This window comes from Exserohilum turcica, assembly GCF_000359705.1.
Source record: "Exserohilum turcica Et28A unplaced genomic scaffold SETTUscaffold_15, whole genome shotgun sequence".
Classification (NCBI taxonomy): Eukaryota; Fungi; Ascomycota; class Dothideomycetes; order Pleosporales; family Pleosporaceae; genus Exserohilum; species Exserohilum turcicum.
In genome coordinates, this window is record NW_007359970.1 from 147,129 (window position 1) to 166,347 (window position 19,219).

Here is a 19,219-nt window from a genome sequence, read left to right on the forward strand (position 1 = left end):
GAGACGGTGTGGCCCGGATGTCCGCAGCGCTTACCGAACCATGTGACACACCAACTCTAACAGCGACGTTGGACGAGGAGGGGCCGACTATTAAAATCAACTCCAGACCTAACGTAAAGGCTCGTGGAAGCGCCGAATGCAGGCAATTGGGCCTCGGCCTGTGTATCCACTATGCCGCATAAGTGCGGCATCGCAAGCGCGCGTCTACCCGCGAATCGCGTGCAAGTGACCTGGCGCGTTCGCGACCTACCGACTTCGCGACAGCCCATGGCACGTCTGCACATTCACACCCCGCCCTCGCCCGCCATGCAACGCCTTAGTATCGACTTCTGGTGATCGCTCTGCTCCAGGAACCCCGAGCATGGATCCACGGTACAACTGGCCGCCGCAGGCCTATGCGAACGGCCAATACAACCCATATGCGCCTCCGCAGCAGCAGCAGCAGCAGCAGCCCCAGCCCCAGCCAAATGGCTACCAGCAACATGGCTATCCGCAATACCCCCCGATGCCGATGCAGATGCAGATGCCTCAGGGGTATTCGCAGTCGCAGCCAGCGCCATATCAGATCCCACAGCAGCCTGCCATGCCCCGGCCCTCGAATCCGCAATACCAACAGTATCAGCAGATGCCTCCGCAAATGCAACCCCAACAGCACATGCACCAACAGCCACCGCATACGCCGCAGCGCCCTCCCCAGCACCCGCAACAACGGCCTCTGCAGCAAGCCCACCAGCAGCCGGTATATCGACCACAACCCCAAGTCGTAATCCCTGCGAGGACACCAGACTATTCTTCACCCATGCAGATGCAGCCTCCACGGATACGACATGTGCAGGTGCCAGTACAGAGAACAAGCAGCACAGGAGTCGCTCATACAGACGGAGCAGCAGAGCAGCAACGCCGGTATAGCGCACAGCAAGCGCCGACTCCGCCTGTTTCGAAACCGGCCCAACGGTCATCGTCGCAACAAGAGAACGCACCCAGACCCCAGCAGCGGCCCGTGAGCACGCCAACACCGAACCAAACCCTTCAGCGAGCACCTCTTCAGCCACAGTCCACACCTCAACAACAGCGTGTGCTGCCTCCGAAGCAGACACCGTCCAGCCAATATGCCAGTCCCACCCCGCAGCCGCCGTCCTCTAAGCCGAAAATGCACCCCCAGGTTATCATTCCTCGAGCCTCTTCATCGCACCAGCTTACCCCAACAAAGCGGGCGCCTGCGCCTCAGAAGGTCCTTCCTGCCGAACTCTCCGACTTGCTGCTCATGGCGGCGGATGAATACATTGCAGCTGCACGTGACATGGGATCACTTTTCGTACAGGAGAGGAAGGAGGCCGACGTTAGACAATACTACAAGCTAATATCGACCGCCATGGCCTGCATGGATACCGTGCTAAGAGATTTCAACATGCCGCCCAGGGATGAGGCGAAGTTGCGCCTAAGATACGCCAGCCTAATGATAGAAGAGACGGACATTGAGGCTACGGACATTTCAAGTCGCATCGAGGAGATTCTTTCCAAGCAAATTTCGCTGTGTGGAAGGCACAGGTTGCAAGACTTGAAGTTTGCTGCCCTTCATCTTCAAGCGCGGTATCAGTTCAAGACAAATCATCGCGCCGGTTTGAAGTCCTTGGACAAGCCAATCTCCGAAGCAGAGACATTCCAGCATGTTGCGTGGATCTATGCACTCCGCTTCCTCAAGGTCACACTAGCTTTGCAAATACCAGGTCGTTTGGAGATAGTCATGATCCTACAGCAATTACACGCGATACAGGGTCATGCAGAGCGACGTGGGGATCGAGCCGTCTATGTGGCATGTTGCGCGCTTGAAGCAATGGTTCACCTGCGGTCTGGCGCAGCAGATCGACTCGAGCAAGTTCAGCGTGCTATTGCAGCCGCCCGAAGTCTGCAACTTCAAGTGTCGGCCAAGGAATTAGGCTCCTTCGGTACGCTCATCGATGTCATTGATATTGCAAGTGGTATTCAGACTGGCCAACCGGATACACAAAAGGCAACTGCCCTGCTTGAAGCTATACTGGGCAGGAAAGATGAGAAAGGTAGTTCTGAGACCGGGATCTTCACCGTCCTGATCGAGCGGAGCTATGGTGGTAACCTAACATTCGACACTGGTGGTGTGTTCTGGAAGAACGCCGAGAGAAAAGACGAGCTCGTTTTCGCTTGGCTCCCACGGGAAGATCTCAAAGCGTTATGCTTCCATATCTGTGCCCTAGAGCACCATGTGCACGAGAAGGGCTTGATCTATATGAAGGAGGCTCGTCAGCGGTTCAGAGAATCCTCAAAGCGTCGCGAGCTTGCAGGCATGCCGCCTTCTGTCGCATTCGCGCGAATCGAGTGGAACATGGTGTTGGACTGGCATTCGATGTTCGCTATTGGACTAATGGCCTGCTCCCGTGATGATCATACAACCGTTCAAGATGTTCTTGCAGGACTGAAGAAACGAATCGCTTTAGCTCCATACAACGGCCAAGGAGTCTTTGAACGCACCCTTGCGTACCTTTCGTCCATCAACGATCAGGTGAATGGAAACCTTGATTCTGCACTGGAAACCTCCTCCAAAGACGTTCTTGCAGTACCAGAGAAAGGACACACAACTCCGACTCGAGCCGACATCGCAATCATGGCAGCACTGAATCGCCTGCTCATCATTCGCGATCCCAATCACCCGCAACATTTCCAGTCCAGCATGCTACTCGAGCAATTGAAACCTCTCTGCGAAGACCATCCAAACCAATACATACGCATGGCCTTCCGCCTTGTCCATGCCTTCCATGGCGAAGCAGCCGCCATCTCGCACCAGAAAAAAACTGTCCAGCAAGCTGTCGGGATTGCGCAAGAAATTTCTCAGAAGACGCAAAACTTCGAGTTTGTAGCCATGACAATGTGCTACTTTGTTGCACGCTTCTTTGCTGACACGGTTGGCGAGAAAAGCATCCAGGCCATCCGTGCAGCAAGATCCCAAGCGATCAAGGGTCGGAAGCCTTTGTGGATGGCAGTCGCAGCCGGCTTGTGCATGAACACATATCGACGTAACGGCCTCATGGACGAGGCGGGCAAGGCTTCGAGAGAATTTGAGGCTGTGAGACCGCAGTTACCGCCTGTACTCAAGGACGAAGACGACATCGACGCTGAAGGCGAGGAAGATGCCGACGGCGACATTGATATTGTCGGTTAGCCATACGTGGATGCATGCATTGTATTCTCCCCCTTTTCCAAGATGCCTGGGAGCATCTTTTTTCTCGCATTTCCTGGCGTAATATGAAGGGAGGTGTGTTATGTAACTGGTTCACGATACCATGTGGTTCTTTAGCTCGGCGCTCTGTAAAACGTTTGATTTCTCCACACACGGCTTCCCAGGACAGACTCGGGAGATAGCACTTCCCCTTCATCATTCCTCGGAGCCTCATAATGTCGTTGTCTAAAAGTAGCCATTTAATATCCATGATGCACTTGACTGTGCTCTCTTATTAGATAACATGTTTTACTTGATTTCTATTTTGCTTACCTCGATTTCACATTCCTCACGTACTTGACATTATACATGAATTGATATGAGATCATATTCAATACGTACCTTATTCTAGCTTTAACGCATATGCCAGACTAATCAGACGTCGCTTCATTAGCTCCCTTGTTGGTCTGTCCTACTGCATGGCGGCGCTTACTGAGACGCTACAGGGCGGCTGTGGCTTCTATCACTTGCAGCTTGTACATAACTGAACATTAGTGCATGAAAAAGCGCCAAATCACAGCATGCATATTACACGCGCGGTACGCAAGTGTTTCTTGCTATTGTAAATAGGAATACAGTGCTTATAGCCGATAGTTTCACATCTAAATGTCAAGATTCGTGTCTTGGCGTCTGCTTCTATTACGGACTGGCAGCAGAGGACTCCACTGAGTGTTGTTAGCGGTATTCAGGGTCTCAAAGGGAGATACAAGTGTATACACTCTTATCGAGCCTACCCGCTGCTTCTTCGGCCCCGAATTGTGCCCGCTACTGTCCAGTTTTGGCCTTAGACGTAGCTTAAGCCTTTCACACTCTACACAGCCTTGTTGTAGGTGCAAGTCAGGCGGGTAAAGCAGTACTCATTTTCTGCCTATGCGCTGGCAGACAGCTCCCAAGTATAGACGCATCACTATTTATAAAGTTGCACGTGACTTCTACCCGTGGCTTCTGCCTACTTAAAGCTGCTTTAACGACTCCAACAACAAAGCTGTGGCCCACACCCCTTGCATAACAATCAACGCTTAAATCAATTGGCGCTTATATTAGTCGGCGCTTACAACAAGAGGCGCTTACGAATCACAATATAAACTCGTTCCATTCATAAACTACGGACTATCGCATCTAGTGCATCTCTCCTAGTCTATTGCGCATTTGCCATCTCATCTTCATCAAGATGCCATCGAACAAAGATCGTCTTTATATTGCATTGTATGCTCGAGGCGGAGGACCCAAGATGCCGGGGAAAGAAGACACGTGAGTACTGGTTAATAGTTTCCTTGTAGCATTTGCTGACAGGCGACGACAATAACAGATACCACTGGGCAATACTGATGGGACCCAAAGATGAAAACAAACAGAGCAACGGCACGCGCTTTCACGCAAAAGAGAGCATTACGGGGCCCAATGCATCTACATGGCTCTTTGAGGAGAGGACAACGTCGTTAGGCGCGACATCGATGCTGCTTGTACGCGTCATGGTAGCCAAGATAGAGAAAAGAGATCGGTGTATTTCTATTCTTCGAGACACTCCGATTCGGCAAGGCGAAGTAGGCTGGAATTGCGTCGGATGGGTGCAGGAAGCATTGCTGAATCTGGAAAAAGATGGCAAAGCACTTGGAACTAGTTTGACTGAATGGACAACGGTCAGGGACACGGCAATGGAGTATTGCCAGCGAAAAAGGGACGAGCATCGTTTCGATGGTTCTTCGACTCATGATATAGGAATGGCCCCCACATATGACTTGCTTGAAAAGAAGGAGACGATTCCATAATTGGGCACCACGAACATGATGCATTAGTATAGGCTCTGCTCAGATATTTCGCTTCGTCAAAAGGCTCCAAAGTACTTCCATCGGAGCTTTTCCATCGCTAGTTCTTTGGGCAGAGGCTGTATGAATTTGTCCACCTCGCCTCGCCAGAATTCGTTTTGCGGGTTTACATTCCAGGCACTTGTGTACTCCCAGTAGTAAGGGTACCACCCAGCAGTTTCCCAATCTATTATACCAGCAATCTCGTCCCCAGAAGCGAGAATGTTCAAGCTGCTCAAATCCCCATGAGTGAATACCAGATCCGATGGGATGCTTTCTTGCGAAGAAATGAGCTCACTGATATCGGCTTGGTGATCTGGATGTGCCTCAACACCTCCTCGCAGGTGCCTATGAAAGTCCTGTACCGTTTTGAATGGCCCGAAAAAATCTGATGTTCCCGGCAACCGAGGGTCACATAGGGGACCACTATCTACATTAGCGACGCCGATGTTGTCTGGAGGCGATATGCGGCGCATTTCCTCAACCATCTTCTTCAGCTGGTCTAGAAGTTTTGCTCTACTTTCTTCTGAACGCTTGAACCATGCAGATCCGACGGGTTTCCCGTGGATTCTCTCCATCACAATATATGCTTCGCCTCGATGCGTAAAAGTGCAGTATACGCGAGGGACTGGAATTGAAGTATGTTTCGCAATGAACTTCATGGCCGAAGCCTCGCTGAGATTAGCACAGGCCCCGTACTTGACGCATACTTTCTCAGAAAGAAAAAGTACGGCGCCCTTGCGTTTGCGAAAGCGCCTCAGCAGCTTGATGGCGAGCAATGTGACGCAGCGCTTGAACGGACTAGCGTTGATCAGCTGCGACTGCGACGCGTTGCCCGAGCTCTCTTTCTCCGGGGCTGATGAGTTGGTCATGACGCGTTTTGAGCTTGAGAGAATGAAAAAAAGTAGGATTTCACATGGTCAGAGAGAGTTTGTTCTAGGACTTGATGCAATCGAGATGGTTGTGTGTAGTCAGGTTCCGGACCCGTACGACGCGCACGGTCGGCGTGGATTTACTTTTTGCCGCCATCAAGTAGTAGCACGTGCTTCGCTTAGTATCATGACCTTCTGGAGACCTTACTTTCTCACACTTGGATCACCTGTTGCCGGTGCTTTTTTTAAAAAAAAACATGTAATGCGTTTGTGTATACATCATCTTTTAGTTGTCACGTAGTAGAGAAGTCTGGCTCATCAAAGAGAAAAAGAGATAACATTTCGGTAATGACAGTGGAGACTCCTAAGTCTAAAAAGGAAAGTAATTCATATGTACAGCGTGCTCAAAATGAGTCTCATCTTGTAGGTCGTTTAGCCACGGCTAAGATGATATTATTTTCCATCATCCTGGATAGATTGCATAGAAGTATGTGTTTAGCACTTCGCCTTCTGTAAAGAAAGTTAGCTTTTCCCAGGTCATGAAAATCACAGTGTCAGTAGTCACTCACGCAGATCTTCAGGCACTCAAGCTGGTCAAGAGCGAGGACAGTGGAGTTGCAGGTAACATCACACTAGGTAGTTGTGTTAGTAGAATTAACAACTCCAGACTAGGCGAGCGGGACTTACACTAATATCACAGATCTTCTTTCCAATGCCTCGCGCATCGATGGCATCAGCGACGACCTCGTTGTCACGAGCCTTAAGCGGAGGAGCATCGCAAGCAGCCTTGCAGAGCTTTCGTGCAATGCCACCAGTGGCAACGTCCTAAAGCAACTTTAGTAAGCCAGATCTTTCTGTTCAATGCTTAGATGGTGTTCTTACGCAGGTAACCTTGCAGGCATCTTGGCAGATTTTAAGCTCATTGCCAGTCAAGGTCCAGCAGCTACGCTTAGCGAGAGTGTCAGGGCCTGGGGCGGCTGAGACAGTGAAAGCAGCGGAGAAAAGAAGGGCGATGGTGGTGAACTGCATTTTGAAAGATTCCGTAGGAAAGATTGTTTGGTTGGAAAGTGAGTGTGGATGGAAAGTGAAGAGGAAATGAAGGCTGAAGCTGATGAAGATGATGTATATTCAAAGCTGATGAGGGCATAGTATATACACATATCTCATGACATATGAGAACATGACAGCATGTGGCTTCTTCCGCTTTAAATTGTCAAATGGTCCGATTACCGAGTCCCTACCTTCAGTGCGGTATAATTAACCGCATTTGATGCACTATAGATGTGTCGCACAGAAAACGTATTGATAACCACTAATGATTGATGAGAATAGTATGCTTTATCTCAGATTCACTGACTTGCTCTTTACATACATCCAACATGCGCACCATTATCTTCCACGTTGGTGAGTGTCGTTGTACATGGCACAGCAGCAAGCAGATGTTTTCTTGGCACTTGGCAAAAATTGGCTATTCCAAGTGAAAGCTTGAATTTGAGGCTAAAAATTAGTGTGTACAGATTTGCAGGCCTATCCTGTCTAAGTGAGATGTCACGGTCTCAGATCACGAATGACATATCCCCTTAACTAGTTGGCGGCATTTCCCTCGTGCTAGTGCTACCACAGCATGAAACCGCAGAGATCACGCCACTCCTGCTGTCGGACTTTCGAGGAGATACGACGGAATTTTTTCATCTCCTCAGGTGCTTCAATCTAGACCCAGTGCTCTTCCAATGCTTCACGCCGCTCTTTCTACTACAAGCAATGATTTATGATGACCCAGAGCATGAATCTTGACATACCACAAAGAATAGCTCTGGCACTCTATTCTAGACGAATTTAGAAGTTATTTAATCTATTACAGAGTTGTGACCTTGAAATGCAGGCTGTAATACAGCAGTGACCCTGCGTCCGTTCTGGGATTGGACTTCTCGTTTCAGCCTCACAACGATGTCCTAGTGTACGCCACTAAGATGGCTTCATACAAACCCTGGAAGAGCCAGCACGGAAGAACCCAAAAATTGATCAATGACTAGTCAGTAAGCAATGTGGCTCTGGTTGTTGTACAGTTTGTGAACATACAAATTATCCATGCATACTGAGCGAATAACTTGTACTACCGACTGGATGCAGAAATTGTGTGTCGCGAGCAAGAAATGCGGGGGGTAGTATTGCTCTCAGTAAAACTGCCACTCTGCAAACCATTGGGGTGAGTTCGCATAAGGTGGTGGAGATGGAGATCATGGAGCTTCCAGCCACAGCGCGCTTGGTTTCAGTTCCCGAACACTCCAAACAAAGAACAGCTCCACCAAGGTGACACCCGCCAACCTGCGCCCTGTGTACGAAACTAATTATGCCGCTACGGTAACTTTAATCATGTTTCCGTTCAATGATGTGCAGTTGCTAAGGACTTCAGCCGCAAGAACAAGGCACAACCATGATACAATATAACCGCATAGGCAGATTTGAGCGGCGAAATAGGTTTCTTCTCCAAATCTGTACATGAAAAAGCATCCTTAGGCATAACCGTTCAATGCATCCAATCTAAGAGGCATGCCCAGACTTGAAGAAGCCTCGGCTTTTTGTGATCGGTACTCGGGAGGCAATTTAGAGAAACAACAACACTTCCTGAACGACGTAGGGGATACAAATCATCATAAAAAAAAGCAGCCTCTTTATAAAATATTACACTCACAGGGATATGATACAGGTCTCGAATGCAAGACACTAGTATTGCACGCAGCCTAAGGACAGAGAGACAGTCAGCCAGACATTTTTAAAAACATGTCACAGTGTCGCTACTACAAATCTGAAGATTTCACAAACTGTTGCACCAGCAAGATGTCAAGAAAACATCAATACCATTCGGGTTAAAGACAATATTTTAGTAGGTTTGAAGTGTTACACTGTATAAGTATTGACTCGTAGGTATTTCTTACCGGCTCAAAACGGATATTTATCCCCGGTGTATTTTTACCGAGCATTTTTTATAAGGCCGACTCTCGGAACGCCACACAGTTTCCCTATTCAGGATCAGCCCTGTAAATACGAATAAGGCTCTGCAGTTGGTGTTGCGCCTGCGTTGCTGAGATCCATCTTCTTTTGCTAGTCTTGTGGCAGCTTCCTGTTGGCTGTTATGCTGTACAGCGGCACTTGCTTAACCTTGATCTTGCCTGAGCGCAAACTTGAATGCTAGGCAAATACTATTACTACATTAGAATAGCACCGGATAAAGCCTACCAGACTGCTATTAGCATCGTTTCACATACAAATGCTGCTACTTCATGTCACTGCCGCGAAGGGTTTCCGTACCTAGATCGGCAGAGTCCCCAGTCCTAGAGGCATTTTCCCTAACAGGTTCTATGCAACGGGCATGACCTTGAGATTATCTCGACAAATATGGAGCCTACCAATTTTTTTTTAGCTATCAGCGATATCCCCTGTGAAGCATGTCTATAATTTACAGACATGGGTTTCAAATATAGCAACAAACACGTTACCATAGGAGGGTTACATCTCACGAGCAACGATCATGCTTCAACTCAACTCTATTCAGCGAAAAGTTTTTCTGAGGTAACAAGATGATCACGTGGCTTCATATAACTACAATTAGAACACCGTGGAGCAATGCAATGTGCTTTCTGTCAGTGACAACAGACTGCGCATATTGCTTCTTGAATTAGGACCCTGAAATATTTCATTGTTGCTTTCGGAAATGGATCTGGTGCTCACTGAAAATTAGCATTATATACCTAAGCCATATGCTTTCTAGCAAGTGCGGCAGATAGTATTGGATTGTCATCACTTGTGATGTACTGCCCATAGCTTTCAATAGCGCTCCTCGGAGTATTAGCAGAGAATGATTAAAGCCTCGGCTCAAAAAAAACCACTCAAAATCCATTATCATATTAAGAAGAACTTCCTGAGAAGGGGCGTGTCTCCTTGCTACCTTGGCTCACCACAATCAAGTACCATACTTGTTGTTTAAGGGGTGAATCATTCCCTTACTCAGGAGAATCTTTCCCTTGCTGGTTTTCATTGCCGATGACTGGTCTTTCTAGGACCGGAGATTAACGCTGCTTGTGTGTCGTGAATGTTGTTAGACCTGCGCATCTACATATACTATTCTATGCCTAGTATCAGCAGAACACTGGTTACTCGTACTCTTTTGGTTGCAGTCGCCTAGTGGCAGAGAGCTGAGCTTCTGACAAATGTGACATAGCAAAGCACGAGAAAGGTAGGTCGACTTGAACAACACCAAACACCTATATAGATTTCGAACTTGTAATGAGTACACGTGATGCAAACAACTGGCACCAGATTTAGGTCCAAACGATGCTTTTTGCATTAGTCATACGGCATTGCTTTTGCAGTCATGGCCATGAATGGGGCTCCACGAGTCGGAGTGGGCAGGAATCATTGGATTGGATTCGATCAGCAACGAATTACTGTATCCAGTCGATCCTGTGGGCAGGCTGTGTCAGTCAAAGTCTTGGCACCAGGATTCGGGAACTGTGAGGAGCTTAGTGGAGCCGCAAGTTGTTGTTGACCCACTGTTAAGGAGTCGTGAAACACTTCAGCTCCAACGCGACTGGAGGAAGATAACGGTGACAGAGGCCAGAATCGGAACTACGGGAATTTTGACGCGGATTGATGAAGATGTGGATAAGTGTATCAGAATGCCATACCCACATCAGCTTGGGATGCAGCCACACTGGGCGTGGTAGAACGGTTCATGACGCATACATTCTTACTGACTGATGTATCCAAACGCCAAGCATATCAAGGCTAGCGTGACGGTTAGAGTTAGGATGGCCTGAGAGCTCCAGAGGGTTCAAGCGTGTTCACCAACACCAAGTTCTCGACGCAACAGTAGAAAGCAGCAAATAGGACTGGATATCCGTGCTGGCTCTTACTATATACTACTGTACAGTAACTCTATCCGAACGAATGCTCCAATGACGTATCCCGGCCCCGCGCTGCAACAGTTTCTTCGACCCTTCCAATCTCGGCTTGGAAGAATGCCTGCGTCGATCCGAGACCCATCAACAAGAACGTATTGTTTGCCCACAACAATGTCAAGCCACACCATGAAACAAGCATGACAAGCTGATATTGAGAAACACTGGGTACACCGACTCCACCGTCTCGAAGCGGCCACCTGACAAGAGTGGTTCCGTTTCTGTAAACTCCTCTCCTTTCATTTGACAAATTCAGATGGATCTGGACGATCATTAACATGGACACATATGGGTATAAGTATCGCTTTCGTCCAGCAATGTAGATGTCCTCATCACACAATCAAGTCATTCGCACATTCACTCTTTCTACTCTCATCCACTTACTTTCAGACGCTTGAAGCGCATCGCATTCTTTACAAACTTTGTTGATAGCGAAGCAATTCCTTCACACCAGTCTTTTCCAAGCACCGAATTTCTCACAGCCAAACGAAACAATGCCTTCCACTATGCAAGCTGCTGCCCTTCTTGGTGCCCTCATTGCCTCCGTCAGCGCACACGGCCACCTTGCCGCCATCAACGTGGACGGCAAGGACTACAAGGCCTACGACCCGGCCTTCCAGTACCAGGATCCCGCTCCTGAGGTCATCCAGTGGTCGTGCCCCGAGTGCCTCGACAACGGCTTCGTCGAGCCCTCCATGTACGACGACGCCACCAAGATTGCTTGCCACAAGGACGCGACGCCCGGCGCCAAGGTAGCCAAGGTAGCTGCCGGAGGCAAGATTGAGATTGAATGGACCACCTGGCCCGAGTCTCACGTTGGCCCAGTCCTAGATTACCTGGCCAAGGTCGACGATGCCACGACCGCCAAGGCGTCTGACCTCGAGTTCTTCAAGATCGCTGCGTCTGGATACGAAAACGGCGAATGGGCTGCCACCAAGCTCGTCAAGAACAACAACTCCTGGTCCGTCACTGTTCCAGACAGCATTGCTCCCGGCCAGTATGTTCTCCGTCACGAGATCATCGCCCTGCACTCTGCTGCCCAGGAGAATGGCGCCCAGAACTACCCCAAGTGCATCAACCTCGAGGTCACGGGCTCCGGCACTGCTACCCCAAAGGGGACCCCGGCTGGCAAGCTTTACACCGCCACTGACCCCGGTATCATGACCGATCTCTCCAGCCCCGAGAGCTACAAGATTCCCGGTCCCCCCCTTTTTAACGGTGCCAGCTCTAACCAGACGACTCGCCGCCACGCCCGCGCTTTCCGTCTGTAAATATTTGGCACGAGTGTAATTTCGAAGATGGCTGGTTTCTCAACCAAAACTAGGAAGAGAAGATGCAGATAGCGAGGACATGGATGGTTGACGATGGAGAGTTCAGAAGGCACTGGTGTTTTCAATTCTTGTATCTACTTGCAGTGAGCTGCTTTATGCTGCTTGCTGTTTCTCTGAATGACATGTGTTGAGCACATTAGTCCCCTGTTCCCCTTGCATGAACGTGGTATGTGAACTCTTCGCGGGATGACTCCGCATCAAGTCAAAAGTGATATCTCAACAATGTGCAAACTACAAAAACATCGACCAATATTCACCCTTAGCCTCTCCACTCGGTGTTGTCATCCTAAAAAGACAAACAAGAAACCCCTCCTCCCCCCTTCCGCTCTAGTGTAATCACATACGTCACTAGCGTCCACACCCCCACTTCGCCCTCATCTAGACGAGCACGAGCACTCGTCCCCTCCAACCAACGAAAGGCAAAAAAATTCAAAAAAAGAAGAAGACATGTTCCGGTACCGGGAGTCGCTGGAGATGTTGTTAGAACTGTGATTCGAACGAATAATTTGCATGGGTGAAAACTTACAACCCGGCTCTCGTCGGGCGCTGACATTGTCAAGAATTTTGCAATGAAAGCGACGGATGCTAGCCGATACACCATACCGGAGTTTTGTTTGATGGAAAGTCGCGAGATTTGGGTGCATGTGTTTGAGGTATAGAGGGCGGGGGGGAAAGGCGAGTGGGGATGCGCAGTTATGCCCCGCTTCAAGGTCATCTCGTAGCTCTGAAGCTAAAGTGCATACTGCATATTCAAGCAGAGGCCAACCTTCCGAAACCAGTTTAGGATATTGCAGGATGGGTTGTTGGCGTCACCGCCTTCGCTTGTGTTGGTATAATCGTGTTGACGATGTACTGCAAGTACACATGTTTGAGCATGGAAAATAATTCTCATTCCGCTTCAGAGAGAGCAAGACGCTATTGAGAGAACATATGCAGACATACAAAAACACCTGTTGAAAAGCAAACGCCGAACTCTGCCTCCCGATAATCGTACATATCATCATTACAATACTTTATCCGACCTCCCACGAGACACATAGTCCCTGGATCTACGTGGATCATCGGGACAAAGGGGCACAACGACAAAACCCCTCAAGACGAAAAGCGCCATGTTTCCGCTCCATGGACATTTGATCCAGGCTGTGAAGGCGGCGTTTCTGTCTTCAGCTCATTAGGTGCAGCTATGACTTGACTCTTTTCATCATCGCTAATAGGGCTGGGTGTTGGCCGTTGCACTTCTTGCGATGGTAGCAGAAGCGGCTTTATGTCCTCCGGCTCTTGCTCACTCCTAGACACATCTTGGGAAAGGCTTGGTTGAGGACCTGAGGGTGGATGCACAGGCTTTGATTCCTGTGGTGAAGAGGCAGTTGTCGAGGATGTCTTGGGTGAGCCAGTTGTGGCCAGCTGCTTAAGCATTTGTTCCCACTTGGGCGCTTCGGCCGTCTGTGTTGTCCGTGCCATTTCACGTTGAAAAGCATCAGAGGACTGAAACTGTGCTGATGGCCTTGGCGCAGGTGAGCCCGTGGGTAATGTTCCATAGTATCCCTGGGGAGGGGCAGATCCAGCCGGTGCAATGGGCTTGGGCGCAATCGTAGTAGGGGTGCCACTCGTTCTAGGTGCAGGGGGCTTTGGTGTCCACTCGGGTGCAATTCCACCATCCAGACTATAGGGTGATATGTAAGTTTTTGTCCTCCGTAGATAACAGTTTCTGAGGTAGGGGTAATTTATAATATGGGACAAGTATTCAGTAGGGGATTGGGCAGCGTAGATGATGTTAGAGGAGGGTGTGACGGCGTACATTGGAGGTTTGGGAGGCCCAGAAGGGTTGCTCGGAATGCTTGAAATGGACAAGCGACCATTTGATGGTGCTTGACCCTGACGGCCAGGTGGACCATAAACTGGCACCGTACTGTGTGCTTGACCTTGCACGTACGGAGGCGGCTGACGGCCGTTCTGAGCATAAGGATATGGCGGCAAGGGGTTAGCATGTGGCGAAGGTTGCGCATATTTTTCGATGCCGCTGAGCATCGGTCCAGACGCCGATGGTTTCCAGGAAGCAGTCGAGTAGCTTTGCGGAGGAACATATGGATGATACTGCATGTGTTGCTGAGAAGGATGCAGCGGTCGGTGCGAGTGATATCCCTGGTTTGACTGTTGGCCATACTGCCCCGGTGGCACACGATGGTCATAACTCACGTTTGGTTGATGTGCAACAGGTGAATTGGGGTTCTTGCGGGTGTCTGGGTTATAGACTGGCGACCTGAACGAAGCCATGACCGGATCCTTTGGCTTGTAGCTGTATGGTCGGCCATCCTGCATATGGTGCTGTACAGGTGTCCGTGGAGGTACCGCAATGGGGGCTGGTTTGAGTGGATAAGAGGCTGGGTATGACGCACGATGGAATGCTGGCACTGGAGGAGGGGAAGGTTTGACAGTATCGAGGAAGTTGCTCTTCGGGTTGTTCCTCGGCTTCTTAGGGTCCTCAGTATACTGTGGCCTGGCCTCGGTTGAGGGCTTTCCAAGATAGTACCACAGCTGATTTTCCTTGCCAAGATCGACCTTGGCCACCTTTTGCGTAACTTCAGGGGCAGTGTACCACTCAGCCCACTTCTGCTCAGAGCTGGGATCGTGGAAAGGATCACCCATCTCAGGCACGCCATCGGTACGGTTTGCAATGTCGAGAGAAGCGTCGGTTTCCTTGAGATGTTCTGGAAGCGGCTTAGCGTTTGCAGATGGCTTCAATCTCTGAGATTCGTCTGGATGGAGCTTCAAGATGTACTTCCACTCAACCTCGACACGGTCACTGTTCATGTTAGCGCAGCAAGTCAACCAGATCTGCTTCACGTACCCATCAGGCAGCACGTCTACCAGGACAGCCTGCTCGCCAGGTCTATTTTCCACCACTTGTGCACCATAGATTTGGTACATCTCACCTCCCACATACTGAAACTGAATCACGTCTCTGGGCTTTAGCGTCTTGCCGTATGCCATGACATATTTATCCTTTTCCAATGCATCGACATCGACTGTCTTGTTGTTCCTCTTCTTTGGTCGATGGAAACGGCATCGGAAGTCGTAGCCATCGTAAAAGTATTCTGTACCCTCTTCGTCGAACGTAGGCATGGGTCCGAGGTCGACTTGTACTCCAGCCGCTACAGCACAAGTGGCGTGGAAAGCTCTGGTGCACTTCTTCTGAGAACACTGGAAGACTGCACCGCGCTTTGACCGACAGTAGTTGCATTTCAGCTCAAGTCGGTCCTTGCCAATGTTGGCCACATTGCACACAGTCTCAACACCGTTCTTGTTGACGATATATGTCTCGGGCGTGTAGTCAGCACAGATGCGGTGAGCCAGCATGCCATTGTCGGTTTGCAGCAGATCATCGTACTCGACATCATTGGGACACAGAATACAAGGCATGCCACGGCCAGGAATCCTGATGCGAATGCGGATGCGTTTGAGCTTCTTTGATCGAGGTGTGTCTTTGGAATCCTCCTTGCCACGCTTCCTCTTATTGCCAGATGATTTGCGCCCTGCTTTAGATTTGGGTTTTCCAGCAACGCTAGGTGGCGGACTGAGCAGGCGATCCGCACCTTCGTTCTCGTCCTCTTCATCGTCAGTCTCTTCGTAGTACTCTGGTGTTGGCTCGCCTCTCAGCTTGCGCTCGATCTCGTTGACGTCCACCCAGACACTGTCAGACTCGCAAAGACACTTCTTCGCGATCCGACCGTAGCTCAGCCACGATTCGTTTGCAAAGTTGACCGACTCAGCGCAGTTGTAGCCGATGTTGTAACCGGAATGGTAGCCGTACGGGTATGTGATGACGAATTCACCTTCGTAATGAACAAGCCGATTGACCTTGATATTAAAGTCTCGCTCCAGTCGCTGAGGAGAAATGAGATACGTTTTGTGGCGTAGGAATTGCGAGCAATGCTTTGCGTCATTCGGCCATATGGTCTGCATTGCAGCTTCGAAGCGACGAGCATCTTCTTGCGATATGCTGTACCATTGCTTGGGGGCACCAAAATGAATGTAGTTGATGCTGTAGAGGTCCACGTCTTCCAGGTGCCAGGCGAACGTGGCTTTCCACATACCCAGATACAGGTATGCGGTGTTGACACCAGGGACCTTGGTTCCAAGCACATCGAGAAGATTGGGCAATTTCGCTACGTTCCAAGAGGTAATACTGTCGTCAAAAAGGGATCCTGGCATATCCGCACCATACATCGGTTGGCCGTAATTGATTGTCTTCCAGTAGTTTTCCTCAAGCTCCTTGCAGCGTTCAGTCGTGTACTCCTCGAGGCCAGGCAAGCGATAGTCAAAGTTCTCAAAGGCAGCCTCGTCAATGTGATCCGCCATGGCGCCTCTGTTGTTCAATCGTCGAGATGAGACAGACTTCTTTTCGTCGACCGTCTTGGGCTGTCGGCCACGTGCTCTAGTGGGTGTCGCATCCCGGATTTCTTTCTTGACTCTTCTCGAAGACGTCTTTCTTTCTTCCCTTGCAGGCGACGTCGGAGTAGGAGGAACATCCATGGCCTCTTCGTCGTCCTCCTCTTCATCAACTGGCTCTTTTTTGATCTGGCGCCTCCGGGAAGGACGTCCGGGGCCGCGCCTGGGTGCAGGCGAGGCGTCATCCGTTTTCGCGGGACCCGGCTGAGCACGCGTTTCGCACCTACGTAGCTGGAGCAAATTCTTATGCATCATTCGCGACGCTCCAATTGAAGGCGGCCTAGAGCAGCCTCTCACGCCTCTGTCGGCATTGTAAAGGTGGCTCGATTATCAGTCGACGAACCGGGATCAATGCACGCTAAGCACTAGCTCGGCACGCGCACAGACCCGGAGCCTGCAACCTCCTCGTTCTCGCACACCTTGCCTCCTGGCATCTTCAACGACCTACCCGCTTCAAGACGCTGCCAAATCCATATCCAATAGTACCATAAGCTCGGTGGACCGCTAGCGGTGCTCGTAAAATTACTGCGGTGCGAATAGATTTGCGCGCGCCGTCCGCGGCGTAGAAAGCGACTCATGTTGACCCCATCGACACCGGAACCATAACCACCGTCGCCGACAAGCTCTTGCCTACCTGGCACGCCTGCGCCTCAATCACCACACCCGTCTTTGCAATGGAGGCGCCGCGAGACATCATGCCTTCGGTCGAGGCACCGTCCCTTCCGCAAGACGATGCCGCCGCCAAACCCGCCCTGACGCCGCCCACGAGCGAAGACAACGACAAGCGCTTTGAGAGAATGTCGTCCGAACTCACCGATCTCGACAGTGACGACGGCGAAGATATCGAGCCCGACCATTATTTTGAAGGAGGAAAGATACCAGTGTTCAAGCCAGTATGTCGCAAACAGGCAGATGAGCTTCCTGAAAGAACCAAGGCGATGCGCGCATCGTCGCTATAGTTGTAGCGCAGCGATACTGGTCTGCATGGGACTGACAATCATCTCTACAGACAATGGATCAGTTTCGCAACTTTCAGCGTTTCATTGAAAAGGTCGACAAGTACGGAATGAAGTCTGGTATAATCAAGGTCATTCCTCCAAAAGAATGGTAAGTCGGCGTGTCGTTACCAAGCCCTATTTCGTTGCTCATTGCATCATAGGCGCGAATCCCTCCCCGACCTCACCGAAGCCGTCAAGAGTATCAAAGTCAAAAACCCAATCACACAAGAGTTCAACGGGCAGCATGGAATTTACACGCAGGCGAACATTGAAAAGCAGCGATCATACAACCTACCAGAGTGGCGGGCAGTAACGGACGAGCCGCATCATCAACCACCCGCAAAGCGAGGTGAGCGCCGGAAAGCCGCCGCAGAAGTTCCCTCTCGAACCCGTTCCAGGGCCAGGGCCAGGCCTGCGTAGTCAGCTACATGAGTCGCGTCCGGAGCCATATGCACGTCATTTAAGGCTCCATCTGCATATCTGATCTGATAAGATTATAGCCTTTCGCGTCATCCGTCTGCCACTGGCTGTCCGTTCACATGCTATCGTCAGGTAAAGTCGCATAAGGCGGATGGCAACCTTTTGCCGTCGCTGATGATTGCCTACTGTGATTTTCGCAGCTTGTCTGCACAAGCGTCTTCTGCTATGCGCAAAGAAGCAAGCAGCCTCGTAGCCAACTCTGCCTTTGCATGCACATCGGGCGTGAAACATGCCATCTAGATCTGTGGGGCTAAGTAAGCTTTTTTTGACTGGCGCTTGTCCAAACAGCCGTAATAGCCCGCCAGTTCGGGCATTGCGCCGCCATGTGGAGGAGCCAGGTTGCGCCTCACCAACCCGCAAAACAGCCCTGTGCGATGCGAAAACTGGCTAATACTGCTATCCGGGGTTTCACTGGTAGTACCACGTGCGTGCATCGCTGTTGCGAGACCAGCTTGTTGTGTTGGTGGATGGCCCTTTCGCACTGAGTACCGCACCAACCGCATAGACAAATCCCCTATCCGGAGCCTGAGGAACAGCAAGCTATCGTCATCTGTCCAATACGTAAAGACAATATCGAGTTTTTGCGCAGGCCGCACCATGCCGCCACCATGGGCCGCTGCAGGCTTCAGTGACACAGTGCCAGTTTTGATACACAAGCTCATCCGTTCCTAGGTCTCTCAGCTCAAGACCTCTCGACCAAGATCCGCCGAGAACAAACACCAAAGAGCCACAGCATGTCCAGCATGCGCCTGCTCTCGCCTTGCCTCGTCCGCGTCGTACGGGACAGTGGCACGTTAGTCATGACAAGGCGTGTGCTGCCACCTCCACACCGACACGTCGTACTCCCACCCGCCAATCGGAGACGATGATAAGCCAGCACATCCCCCATGGATTTACCCCGGATCGACGCGCCGCTACTGCCAGGGGCAAGGCCTTCTGTCGTCGTCATCGCCTGTCCATGCTTCAGTGCCAAGTAACAGCCTGCCGTTGCCCATAGCTCGCACAGTGTTCCCACGACAGACACTACGGACATCACGCTCAGACGGGCAAACAGTTCAGAGTCGTACAAGCCATGT

The 19,219-nt window shown here is 50.5% G+C and overlaps 7 protein-coding genes across 7 annotated transcripts; 4 read left to right on the forward strand and 3 right to left on the reverse strand.

The window, feature by feature from the left end:
• Window positions 1–361: 361 nt before the first annotated feature.
• Window positions 362–3,312, forward strand: SETTUDRAFT_148920 (uncharacterized protein; the record flags this gene model as incomplete). The annotated part of the gene is made up of 1 exon (XM_008025641.1): window positions 362–3,312. The coding sequence occupies one exon, from the start codon at window positions 362–364 to the stop codon at window positions 3,191–3,193; it is 2,832 nt and encodes a 943-aa protein (XP_008023832.1). The 3' UTR covers window positions 3,194–3,312.
• Window positions 3,313–4,344: 1,032 nt separating this feature from the next.
• SETTUDRAFT_148922 (uncharacterized protein) lies at window positions 4,345–5,019 on the forward strand (the record flags this gene model as incomplete). The annotated part of the gene is made up of 2 exons (XM_008025642.1): window positions 4,345–4,501; window positions 4,560–5,019. Exons 1-2 carry the CDS (start codon window positions 4,422–4,424, stop codon window positions 5,017–5,019), a joined length of 540 nt encoding a protein of 179 aa, XP_008023833.1. The 5' UTR covers window positions 4,345–4,421.
• Window positions 5,020–5,075: 56 nt separating this feature from the next.
• SETTUDRAFT_27204 (uncharacterized protein) lies at window positions 5,076–5,927 on the reverse strand (the record flags this gene model as incomplete). Its single annotated transcript, XM_008025503.1, has 1 exon — window positions 5,076–5,927. The coding sequence occupies one exon, from the start codon at window positions 5,925–5,927 to the stop codon at window positions 5,076–5,078; it is 852 nt and encodes a 283-aa protein (XP_008023694.1).
• A 495-nt stretch (window positions 5,928–6,422) lies between these two features.
• On the reverse strand, window positions 6,423–6,956 carry SETTUDRAFT_27205 (uncharacterized protein; the record flags this gene model as incomplete). The annotated part of the gene is made up of 4 exons (XM_008025504.1): window positions 6,423–6,437; window positions 6,497–6,559; window positions 6,615–6,752; window positions 6,810–6,956. 4 exons carry the CDS (start codon window positions 6,954–6,956, stop codon window positions 6,423–6,425), a joined length of 363 nt encoding a protein of 120 aa, XP_008023695.1.
• A 4,423-nt stretch (window positions 6,957–11,379) lies between these two features.
• Window positions 11,380–12,156, forward strand: SETTUDRAFT_27206 (glycoside hydrolase family 61 protein; the record flags this gene model as incomplete). The annotated part of the gene is made up of 1 exon (XM_008025505.1): window positions 11,380–12,156. The coding sequence occupies one exon, from the start codon at window positions 11,380–11,382 to the stop codon at window positions 12,154–12,156; it is 777 nt and encodes a 258-aa protein (XP_008023696.1).
• Window positions 12,157–13,308: 1,152 nt separating this feature from the next.
• On the reverse strand, window positions 13,309–16,917 carry SETTUDRAFT_107217 (uncharacterized protein; the record flags this gene model as incomplete). Its single annotated transcript, XM_008025643.1, has 2 exons — window positions 13,309–15,019; window positions 15,065–16,917. The coding sequence occupies 2 exons, from the start codon at window positions 16,915–16,917 to the stop codon at window positions 13,309–13,311; spliced, it is 3,564 nt and encodes a 1,187-aa protein (XP_008023834.1).
• A 443-nt stretch (window positions 16,918–17,360) lies between these two features.
• SETTUDRAFT_38448 (uncharacterized protein) lies at window positions 17,361–18,383 on the forward strand (the record flags this gene model as incomplete). Its single annotated transcript, XM_008025545.1, has 5 exons — window positions 17,361–17,558; window positions 17,675–17,772; window positions 17,825–18,012; window positions 18,164–18,215; window positions 18,284–18,383. 5 exons carry the CDS (start codon window positions 17,361–17,363, stop codon window positions 18,381–18,383), a joined length of 636 nt encoding a protein of 211 aa, XP_008023736.1.
• Window positions 18,384–19,219: the final 836 nt, after the last annotated feature.